Below are 12,900 nucleotides of genomic sequence, written 5' to 3' on the forward strand. Positions count from 1 at the left end.
TTGGTTGAGACAAACACTCACTGACACATTTATAGAGCGTGGAGCTTGCAGGCTGAGAGCTTTGTAACCTTCTTAACTGATTTCTGAAGAATTCACACAGCAGATCTTTGACCTTGGACAGACAGGCCCTGTCTTTGTACGAGTGTTCACCAATATCACCACACAGAGCTTTAAAGTTTAATCAAAGGGATACTGAAAAGATAATTATTTAATGTATAACTATAGAAGTGCACTCAGTATAGTGCAAATCTCTGCCAGGCAATGAGATTCTCCTGCACAGCATAGCTCCGATTGATCCAAACTCCATTCAGAAAACCAACATTTTAAAAATTGTTTACTTATAGTCTTGTGGACAGATCTGACAAAGGTTGAATTCACACTTTTTTTTACTCATCTGTATTATGTTGTAGTTATTTTGGCACACTTGATTCATTTATTGCAATAAAGTCAGAGCAAAATCAGTTAATTTTGAATACATAAAAATTTATCAGCAGTGTACCAGCAGTCATCCAGACACAGTTCCTGGAGAAGGCGATTAAATTCACTAAACTGTGTGCCCCTCTTTTCTGACGTATCTGGGACTTACACAATAGGTGCAAAGTATCAATAGTAGTCATTTTGTAACCTTAATGCAACACGATCCTGCACATATGCAATAATGTGTCCTAGCACAGGCTAAGTAAGGCTTCATTGTAGCTTAGCTGATTGCAGGAAATGCCTTTGCTAACTGTAGTAGTGGGGGAGCAGGAATGAAGAGTCAGTAGTCAATGACAAAGTAAAACAATCAATAAAAAGGTTTATCAAAGATGATGAATCGTTGCAACCAAGAGAGGTCCTTGAGCACAGATCATAGATGTGAAAAACAAATCTAAGACTGATTGGTCTGGTAATATGAGAGATTAGCTGCAGACAAACATACAGACAGACAGTCACACACTTACATGTACCATCCCCTCACTTCAAAAATGTAATTTAACTTGTGCATTTCATAGAAAGAATCATAAATAGAATCAACCCTGGTGAGTGTTGAGAAATGTTGAGCAAAATCATTAACCCTCATCCCTGGGCTGTATGAGTGTATTCATTATGTAGAGAGATAAGAGGATGAAGAAGGGATGGGAGGAAAATAAGAAGAGGTGGATTTTGGTGAAATCTCACACAAGTTAAATCTGACACAGACAAAGAAACACCTCCGCACACACAAAAGCTTACAGATGATGATTCATTGCCATTCATTCATTATCAAGTTTATTTTTTTATCTGGATCATCCAATCCAGAAACCTTTCTTGGATGCTTTTAGGACTTGACACCATAGCTTCCACCATACTCCTAGCTGCTGCTGTCCTGATGATCTCTTGCGTCACTTCCAGTGCACCAGAAACTCACCACAGACACACAACTGGCATACTGCGAAATACAGAAAGCTTTCCCTGGTGGTGCACTGCAAAAAAGCCAACTTGTATTTTTTGACCTAAAACAGTGATTTAAGTTGGTAAAACTTGGAAATATAAATTATTGACATTTAGCGCAATAATGTAAGTTAGCACAACAAAGGAAGCCAGTTGTCTGCTCAAAAACATGTTGGTGAGTTGTTGTTACTTATATCTTTAAGTTGGGGTTCACAACAAGGGACAATAGTTCTGCTAACTCTTATTTCTTTGTTGTGAAATGCGGGAAAGCGGTGAAATTCGTTCATTAGCGAAAGCTAGCGGCTAACTGATGCTAGCGGCTAACTGATGCTAGCGGCGCTGCTTGTTACAGCTACAAGAGTAGCCATTAGCATAGCAATGCTAACTCAAAATTGTGGTCGCAACATTAGTTGACATTTCATAGTGGTGTTACAATTGTGCCAATTCAGCACATTGCAGAAGTTAGCAGAAGTAAGGATTAAAAGTTATTACAATGTAAAATTATAAATTAGTACAAATTACAGTTAAGTTGAAAAAAATCTGAATTTTGAGCAAACTTTTCTTTTTTTGCAGTGTGATAAGCTTAATCAGCATTGCTTGAGCTTGTTTGGTAAGAGCTTGATTGTAACTGCCGTTCATATGTATAAGCACTGCACTCCAGCTTTAAATGTTTCAGGTAGTCATCCATTAGCGTACAGTAGCTCACAGCAGCATGCTAACACAGTGTGAGACCTGCATATAAAGGAACAGGGAGGCGATCGCACATACACACTCAATCATCACTTGGTCACTTGCCACCAGGCTCTTTTAGTGGATTGAAATGCCCGAAATATGCTAATGAGATACAGGGCTGCTTGCATGTGTGTGTGTGTGTGTGTGTGTGTGTGTGTGTGTGTGCAAGAGGAGGGTGTAGGGCACTTCAAACAGCCTGCAGGGGAGGGAGCAGGGTGTGTGTGTGTGGTGGAGGAGGTAGGTTTCAGTACCAAGGGGAAATAGGACTGTGATTTCAGACCAAATTAAGCCACATCAAACAGGCCAGATCAAAGAGTATACAGCCCTTACTGTCTGTGCCAGTCTGACATCACGACAGGATGAACCCCAACCCCCCGACACACACACACACACACACACACACACACACACACCTACTGTACTGTGCCTTCTTTTAAATATATATATATATATATATGCATTATTGCAGGAGTGCAGGAGTTACCATAAATTTACATTTGCTTACAGATAATATTCATACTTATAGCATCCCTCCAATGTGAAATGCATTTTATTGTTAAAAAGATAATATTAATTAAACATAAGAAACAAAAAAATAGAATAACATCACGACAGGATGAACCCCAACCCCCCCCCCCCCCACACACACACACACACCTACTGCACTGTGCCTTCTTTACATATATATATATATATATATATATATATATATATATATATATATATATATATATATATACGTATGTATTATTGCAGGAGTGCAGGAGTTACCATAAATTGACATTTGCTTACAGATAATATTCATACTTATAGCATCCCTCCAATGTGAAATGCATTTTATTGTTAAAAAGATAATATTAATTGAATATTAGAAACAAAACAAAAATAAATAAATAAATAACGGCCAAAGTAAAAAAATAAAAATGAAGAAAACAATAAATGAAAAGAAGGAAAAGTAACCCTTAAAATAAATTAGGCTACTATGTTTGTGCACATACTTCACTTTCATTTTTCATTTTTCTCTGCATTTCCTTAAGTTTCCTTTCTTCATATTGGCAGGTTTCCAGTACATGTCTGTTCCTGTAAGAATATCTTGACTCATAATGATATAAATACAAGCTCCCACCCCCATGCACACAATTTGCAGACATTTAACAGGGTTATAGGTTAACCTGGATCAAGTATAATGTAATATGTGCTGAGGCTGCGGGTGTGTGATAGAGTCTGCAGGAGGGGTGGGAGGATGGGGAGCTACATCCATTAGAGACACAGCTTTAGCTTTGAATTGTGTTAGCAATCCTGGCTGCTCCAGTCAGACCCTTTGATGCTGTGGCTGTCAAGTTATATGTATATATGTGCATGCGTGTGTGTGTGTGTTTGGGTGGATGGATTAGAAGTCTGCTCCAGGGGGAAGGAGGGGAGGCTGCTGCTTTTGGGAGATGAAGGAAAAGGTGGAGAAAGGGTGAAAAAGGGGGAGATGCATGGTACCAATGGAGCAGAGAGTGGGGTAGGGGAGTGTGTGCCTTTGTGGAAGGAGAATAGGGAATTGGATTGATGACAGAAGCTGAGGTTAAAGCATGCTGTATGTTGAAAACCTACAGGAGGAGAACAAAGACCTGCAGAAATGTCTGCATTAAGATGTTTTAGCTTGTGTGTGATTCAAGGGCCTTGTTAAAAATTTGCACTAAGTTGTATATAGTATAAAAAATAAATAACGACCAAAGTAAAAAAATAAAAATGAAGAAAACAATAAATAAATAAATAAATTGTTAATTTGCACTAAGTTGTATATAGTATATTATTATTATTATTTTGTATATTTTGTATATTGTTAAATGTCTTTTCTTAGATTGTTTTTTTATCTTATCTTAAAATTGTGTGATTTTCTGCGGCTGTAACAAAGAAATTTCCCTGCTGTGGGATTAATAAAATCAAATCTAATCTAATCTAATCTAAAAATTCTAAAATTACATCTATTTCTTCTCACTCATTGAAAATATAAATGCTAGACACGAGCTGTCTATTACTTTACTAAAAAGTCAATTTTCAGTTTGCATTCAAGTTGCCAGTGCTAAATTGAATTTGTCAAGATTGCGTGCAATTTAACATTTGTGTTTAATTATTAACATCCCTGGTATCATATTTGAATAAAATCTTAATCTGCAAATTAACTAATAACTACAGCTGGTGTCCAAATGAAGCTTCATGAACCATCAGTTGTTTTTGTTGACCCCATCAGATGGTGCTCTTGGTTTATAGAAAAGGTCTAAATTACCCTTTGTTGAACAGAGAGCGCCATCTACTGGGCTCAGAAAAAGGGAATGGTTCATAAAGCTTCATTTGGACATCACTAACTACAGCCATCTGCACTGTAAAAAAAGATAAACAATATTCATTCATTCATTACCATTAACCAATTATCCGCAATCGGGTCGCGGGGGATGGAACAATAGCTATTTAATAAAATTGAGGCAACAGATTGCACGCAATATTATGAATTAAATCTAACTACGTTACAAGTTGAGTTAATAACAACTTAACAGGAAGTGCCTGTCAGTTAAAAACGGACTAATTCTATTGTGTTGGATTCATTCAAAATTCTCTTGATTTAGAATTACATACACATAAAGATTATATTTAATGTGATCAAAATAAGTAGATTCTATCTCAAACATTTTTATATTAAAGTTACTTAAACAACTGCCTCAAAATCAAGGACGCATTTATATTTAATACATTTTATCAAATATATTAAGTAAAATGAAATGACTACAGAATTATTTATTACAGTGTGGTTAATTTAGTGGAGTAAAAATGACATTTAAGTATAAAGTCAGTATAAAATCATAACGCAAAGGCCTCATATAAAGTACAATAATCTTAATTGCTGGACATATTGTTTATCAATATGTAATATCTGTTGGATATTAATCTGTGTTGTTGTCTGTGTTTACCAGTGCTCCTATCCTGTGTGGGAGGACTTCAGCGCCAAGGCCACCAAGCTGCATTCCCAGCTCCGGTAAGCTTTTTGACAACATAACATAATACAATAATAAATACATTAATAGTCTTTGTAACACTGTGTTCTAATATTTGATGCTGCATTAGATAAAATTACTTTGGTAAAAGAAAGTCAGACTGTCTATATCATATTTTTTCTCCTTTTTTCTGCTACTTTTTGGCTTTTCATTCCTTGGAAAGTCAGTACCAAAGACTGGAGTTTCCTTGTCTTAAACTGATCAGAATTCAGTAATTTTCACATAATTTTTACCTGATTAAAAAAAATATATATTTAGATCATCATGTGACATTAAATGCAGTATTTCAAATGTTTTTGCTTCTTGAATTGAATCAAAATATTGAATACAAGTATGCTTTTAATTGGACTTAATTTACAAAAAGAAATAATTAGAAAAATAATATGCAAAGCAGATTTTGTGTTAGGTGCTGTTTTTTTCCTGTAGGTGTGGGCAGGGTAGATAACACTGATATAATCTGGACTAAGCAACATACTCATACACTGCAAAAAAAGAAAAGTTGGGAGAGCTCAAAATTTCAAGGCAACAAACTCTGATATAATTTTAAGTTGGACAATTAAACTAAATATTTTAAGTTTTGTTTTTGAGTCTGCTCAACTCTGAATTCAGATTTTTGTCAACTCAACTGTAAATTGTACTAACTTATAATTTTACATTGTAATAACTTTTAATCCTTACTTCTGCTAACTTCCGCAATGTGCTGAAGTTAGCAGTTGCCACTTATACCACAATTTTGAGTTAGCATTGATACGCTAATGGCTACTCTCGTAGCCGTAACAAGCAGCACCGCTAGCATCAGTTAGCCGGTAACATCAGTTAGCCGCTAGCATCCGTTAGCCGCTAGCATCAGTTAGCCGCTAGCTTTCGCTAATGAATTTTTCCTGCTTTCCCGCATTTCACAACAAAGAAATAAGAGTTAGTAGAACTATTGTCCCTTGTTGTGAACCCCAACTTAAAGAAAGTAACAACAAAATCACCAACTTGTGAGTTTTACCAAGTTTTACCAACTTTAATCAATGTTTTAGGCCAAAAAATTGGCCTAAAGTTGGCTTTTTTTGCAGTGTACATGAAATTCACTGCTTTCAAACGACCAAATCAATCTTCGCTCATCACCAGTGCAAAACTGGACAATTGAATATGCAACTTATGAATACACCACCATTATATATAAGGTAATTCGTTTGTTTTGTTTTTTTGCTTATTTAGAACCACTGTTCTGGCTGCTGTGGCCTTCCTGGATGCCTTTCAGAAGGTGGCAGACATGGCGACCAACACCAGAGGTAAGATAATAGATCTGTGATTTTGGTGATTTTGTGATTTGGTACATGTTGGTATTTGTCCTTTTGCCAGCGCTGTGTTGTGTTTTGCTCTTCAGAAGCGCCCTCCACATGGCAGCACTATTAGAAATCTCATTATGTTGTTGAGATATTATCAACCAGCCTGCTAAATTCTCCTTTGGCTGATGAAAGTGTTTCCAAACAGCCTAAAGGTACACTTTGTCCCAAACTTCAAAGCAGTCGCACCGCATTGTTTGTGGAGGGAAAAAAATGACGGAAGTATCTCAGAGAGGTCAGTTAAAGCTATTCGTGTAGCAGGATATATTTTGTTAGAATTTCCAATACAATAGGATGATCAGTTTTCTATTTTAGTGTGCTGCAAACTTGAAAGTGGATAGTGGTGGTCTTGGTTAGAAGGTGCTGATACTTTATACCAATCTGTCATATTGTGGCATTCTGTTCCTTCCATCATTAGGTTTATTACCATCAGACTTCGTGTTTTTAAGCTGTGCAAAACTGGACCATGTGATTTATGTTTGGGCATAGTCTATATCAAAGGAGTGGATGTAGCCACTATGATGTCACCCATTGGTTTGTAGACTGTTTTGAAGCCAAATGTTTGGCGTTTTTGGGAGCCAGAAATGACCGTGTTTGGATGAAGTTAGCAAAAGCCAAATGCTATTGCTAGCTTTTTTTTTGTTAGCAAGATGTCTCCATAATTTACATTAAATGTGATGTTAATTGAGATGCTAGCAAAAAAACATTCTTAAAACAAAATGTACTTTAAAATAAAGCTGATCCCAGAGTGTGTTTTAGTACAACCAAATGTTGAAACTGAAAACACACCTTAAAAGGGTCAAACAACCAAAAACAAGTTAATAGCTATTTAAATGAGCACAGTGCCATGGATACACTTTTCTAAGCCTCCATCCTGATCAACAAATTGCTGTGGAAGCGACTTGTCAAACACAAGGTACCTACAACTGAAATAGAAATAATAAAGGTTTAAGAAACATCTCCATTGGCTTCAATTTCCAAACTTACAGGCTACATCCACTTCTTTGGTTTTAGGAAACTGATAGATAATTTCTCACAACCCAGCTAACTTTGTGTGAAGTCTCAGTTAGCCTTTTAATTGCCACGAGCTGCTGTATCTAACTGTAATTCCATGTTAACTAGCCAGATTGGCATGTTGCAAAAAGTGCTGAATATGCACAGTTGACTGTGACATAATTAAACTGTCGTGACTTTGTGGCAACGTGTTTTCTACCCCCTGCTGATCCTGGAGTGATGGTTCATTTGAATGCAAAGTTCAACATTGTGTTCTTCCCTGTGCTACACTGGGCCAGAAAAACTCACTGAACTTTGTTGAATTATGGTGAATGGATTGTATATTTTGTTTTTGGCTTGACACCTTTGATATTCCCTGCGTAGGCTTGAAACTGGGCTCCAGTTTTAATAGAGAGTGGGCTGGGAGCTGAGAGGGTCAGGCAAGCACTCACCGCCCACTGAAGGCCATCTGAATACTATAGTACCACTGAGGGAAGAGAGGGAAACCAGAAAGACAACTTTGGCTGCAACACAGGGGAGTTTCTCCTCCTGACGCCAGACAGCGTAGAAGCTTCTGATGTGTGTGTGCGTCCCCAGGTGGGATCCTACAGAGGAGGATGCAGGAAGAGGCTCGTGCTGCTTTTACAGGCCAGACAGGAAATCACCAAGCTCTGTCAGCTCATTATACATGCCGCTACCACTGCCACACACACAGAGAGGGAAAAATATAACATAAATGATGTTGGCACGAAGATGCAGACTGTGCATCAGAGGCTCTTTGTACTTTCTGTACTGATGAGTCATTCCTGCTGGAGTCCATTTGTCAGATTGCTGCACAATCGCTGCTCTTTCTCAGTGTGTGATGTTCTCTAATAGATTTGTTAAATGGATGGAGCTAGAAGACGGCACCAATAATGATGCTCTCTGTCTTCCTGCCATTCGCTATATCAATGTGCCACTTATAACAGCGTGTGTGTGTATATGTGTGTGTATCAAGCCCAAAGGGTACTGATGATCCTGCGCTCTGCTTTTGTACCGGCGCTCTCATTTATGTGCCTGTATTGGTGTTTCCATTCAGGGTGTCAGCTGAATTTTATATGAACTAGAGCGTTTTCATCAGCAGGGTGGAAATAGAAAAAAAATTGGGGCGTAATGTTGACCAGAATTTTACAGTCCAAAGGCATTGCATATCTATTAATGATATTGATATTGCATCAAGCTGAATATACCATAGTTTTTACATAACTGACTCCGTACGCATGGACATGGCGGGATTCTATGACCTATTTTGCAGCCAGCCACCAGGGGGCGATCAAGATGTTTTGGCTTCACTTTTAAGGAACCTGTTTTGTCATCCATCTTTATTTTATGAGCATGTTAGAATGCTGACATTAGCATTTAGCTCAAAGCACTGCTAATTACAGCCTCAGTGAGCCACTAGCATGATTCATCTACTTAATCATCATAATTAAAAAAAAAAAAAGTTACTTGCATGGCAGTTGCTGTAATTTCTGCTCAGTGTGTCTCTCTTTTCCTCTGAACCAAGCAGGACTGTATGGTATTGTGTTGTTATGTTGTGGTAATTATTTAAACTCTTTATGTATGATTCTGTACACACTGCAAAAAAAGAAAAGTTGGGTGAACTCAAAATTTCAAGGCAACAAACTTCGATACAATTTTAAATAGGACAATTAAACTAAATATTTTAAGTTTTGTTTTTGAGTTTGCTCAACTCTGAATTCTGATATTTGAACTTATAATTTTACATTGTAATAACTTTTAATCCTTACTTCTGCTAACTTCTGCAATGTGCTGAATTGGCACGCTTGTAACGCCGCTATGAAATGTCAGCTAATGTTGCGACCACAATTTTGAGTTAGCATTGATACGCTAATGGCTAATCTTGTAGCTGTAACAAGCAGCGGCGCTAGCATCAGTTAGCCGCTAGCATCAGTTAGCCGCTAGCATCAGTTAGCCGATAGCTTTCGCTAATGACAGAATTTCACCGCTTTCCCGCATTTCACAACAAAGAAATAAGAGTTAGCAGAACTATTGTCCCTTGTTGTGAACCCCAACTTAAAGATATAAGTAACAACAACTCACCAACTTGTTTTTGAGCAGACAACTGGCTTCCTTTGTTGTGCTAACTTACATTATTGCCCTAAATGTCAATAATTTATATTTCCAAGTTTTACCAACTTAAATCACTGTTTTAGGCCAAAAAATAAAAGTTGGCTTTTTTTGCAGTGCAAGTGGTAGCATACATATTGAGCAAAGCTGTATTCTGTCAGGCAGCCAATGGTAAATAGTCCCTCAAAAGTGCAATGAGTGGTTTTGTCCTGCTGAATCATGGCCATACCTTGTTTCCTGCCCTAATGCTTAGCCACCAGATATGCTAATTTGTTCTCTTCGGCTGATAAAGTTAAAGAAGGCAGCATGAAGGGTGAGTGAAACAGTTTTTCTTGTGTTTGTGATGGTGTGTGTGAGTATGTGTGAGAGACAGAGAGAGATTTAACAAGTGGGTGAAACCCAGCAGGAGGAAATGTGCAAGTGTTTGTGAATTCCCTGGTGAGAGGTGAATTTGAGTGCACTTTCAGATGTGTTCTCCACTCCCCTGTTATAGCCCAAACATTCACTTTCCCCAGGGCCAACCGCCTGTGTGTGTGTGCGTGTGTGTGACAGCATACCGCAGTAAAATGGAAGCACATAAACAAACACACAACACGCCTGCTTCCCTGATGTGGGTTGATGGAGGCCCCCATGTGTTTCCCATGTTTAATAACCTGCTCTTTTGGCACTGTTTAACAACTCCTCTTCATCCTTGTGTTAGTGTCAGTGAGGAGACACACGCTTAAACATAAGTGATTTCTTGTCACTTTTTTTTCGAAGCTGAAAACTGTTTCAGAAATTTCTGCTAAATGGCTGAAACCACATGAATAGGAGTGTGTCCACATTCAGCTGCGGTTCCATCAGTAGTTTTAAGTAGCCGTGATTTATAGGCCTTACTGGCTTTTTTTGATGAGCAACCATTGAGTTCTTACCACAGACTCTGTTTTGTGTCTCTGTACAGATGATCTTGTTTATGTTGATCTGACACAGGCACATTCATAATGAAAATAGAAACATTTGGCTTTGTTTAAGTTTGTTTGACCATTTAACATAGCAGCCATGGTTACATCTTGTAGTTTGTGTGGCTTTTTCATTTTGTTGACCAACCCAGAGCTTTGTTAGAAATTACATCTGTGATCCAAGTAAAGAGGATCCACTGACAATAGGCTGTGGGCTGACACATCATGCAATATTTAGTAAGAGATAATTTAAATGACTTTCAAACCGAAACAGAGATAGCAGAGCCCACCCCCTCGCTTGTTGAAACATGTACTTAACTCTGCGGAAGACACCCCTGGTTTGAAATAACTATTGGTATGATTCAGCTTTAACCCTTTATCAGGCAAAGAACTATATTTGGTAAATTCAGGTTATATTTCGAGCAAAAAGTGGCAGATTTAAGAGATTTAAAGTGGCAAATCTGCGCGAAACAAGTTGCAGATTTACGAGAATAAAGTGGGAAAAAAGCAACTTTTTTCGCACAGATTTGCCACTTTAAATCTCTTAAATCTGCGACTTTTTTTCTTGTAGGTTTGCCACTTTAATCTAGTAAATTTGCAACTTTTTTCTCAAAATATTACCTGACTCTAACTACCAAATATAGTTCTTTGCCTGATAAAGGGTTAAATATGTGAACTTAAGTCAGCACCAATATTCAGAGGTCTTCGCAGTGTGTGTGTGTGTGTGTGTGTGTGTGTGTGTGTGTGTGTGTACTCGTTTTTAAGTGCTGTCAAGGGAAACATGTGAAATTAATGTCTGTAGAAAAACACTTGTCTACCACTTTTCTGTTTTTATGGTTTTACTCATCAGCTCCTCTGTCTTTATTCCCATGATGGCAATAATGTTGTTGTCTATAATGATGATGATGATGATGATGATGATGATGCATCTCTTTATATGCCCTACTCCCTATTCCCCCCTCTCTCTCTTTGTCTCCATATTCTCTCTACAGTAGATGCAGTAAAACCTGGGTTAATCCCAGGACTCTCAGTATGCACACTTGGCAAAAGGAACAGCTGTAAAGCGCCACTGTGTGTGTGTGTGTGTGTGTGTGTGTGTGTGTGTGTGTGTGTGTGTGTGTGTGTGTGTGTGTGTAATAACGAGGATGGTGATCTGATGGTACATAATGTCTGTCGTTTTTATTGCCAGGTTGCTTGGCTGCGTCTGAATGCAAGGATTCATAATTAATATAATAAATCTTATCAAAACACACACGCACGCACACACACACACACACACACACACACCCTCCCATGCATATAGACACATGCAATCCCTGGTTATCTCCAGTACAAAATCAAACTGTGTGAGTCTTTCTAATAAGTTTATAGTGAATCTGACTTAAGATGCTCCTGAAGATTAAAATACACTGGTCACAAAGATAAATGTTTATTTAAATCCTTTATTTATCTTCTAATTATATAAAATATAATAAGAATGGCAACATCTTCCATTCTTAATTGGGTTTAATTGGGTTAAAAATGTTCTTTGTCCACCCTCAAATGCAAAAACAATAGGCCTAGTTGACAGCTAAATCTGGCACTGACTACATTTAAAATATTTTTTTTATACATATTAACATGTGTATAATGCAATTGACTTTATCACCTGTAAATTTATTTTTTTAATCCAGTCAGAGAGTGTTTTTAAAAGCACAGATTGTGGGGTGTAAAAACATATTTGTGTCTAACCTAGCTTAAATCAAAAAGTGCTAAAAATGGATTACATGTAACCTGCATAACATTTTCTGCCTGATGGTGCTAAACAGGCACACTGTCAGTATGTTTTTTTGCTAATATACCCTGTAATGCTGATGATGTAAAATGATCTACAATTGTACATAAAAGAACAAGAATGATTGTTTTTCTACTAAACAAGAAGTGGTCAGAAACAGGGCTCAGGTTTATCTCCACTGCAGATGGTGGAAAGGAGAGAAAATAGGCTGGAAAAGTAATTTCCAACATGTTTATCTTCTTCAGTGAAGCCAAAGGAAGGGAACTGGGGGGCAGGAAGCAATGAAGTTTATGGGAAATGTGGTCTTGATTTTGAGAAACATTACCACTAATAATACTACTGGTGTGACATAGTGGCTACCAGTGATCCTGACTGTGGTCTCATGCATTTACAATCATTTCACCTAGGTAGGAATTTTAATTTGAGAACAGTTTATTGGTGTTTTAAATTGCGACACACAGCACATTTAAAACTCGACAAAAAGAAGAAGAGCACATTGATTTCCTGTAAATAGAGAACCTCAGATTTGAGGCACAGTGGTGCTGTGTGGT

General features: G+C 37.6%; 1 protein-coding gene across 3 annotated transcripts in view; it reads left to right on the forward strand.

The window, feature by feature from the left end:
* The window catches only part of mtss1lb (MTSS I-BAR domain containing 2b), a 108,663-nt gene that overhangs the window by 26,133 nt on the left and 69,630 nt on the right, over positions 1-12,900 (forward strand). For all 3 annotated transcript variants that reach the window (XM_059351492.1, XM_059351500.1, XM_059351509.1), the window contains exons 2-3: positions 5,100-5,161; positions 6,387-6,460. In XM_059351492.1, the coding sequence (XP_059207475.1) occupies positions 5,100-5,161; positions 6,387-6,460 (136 nt within the window). The remainder of the gene's footprint in view (positions 1-5,099; positions 5,162-6,386; positions 6,461-12,900) is intronic.

The sequence above is a fragment of the Centropristis striata genome, chromosome 2 (genome assembly GCF_030273125.1).
Source record: "Centropristis striata isolate RG_2023a ecotype Rhode Island chromosome 2, C.striata_1.0, whole genome shotgun sequence".
NCBI lineage: Eukaryota > Metazoa > Chordata > Actinopteri > Perciformes > Serranidae > Centropristis > Centropristis striata.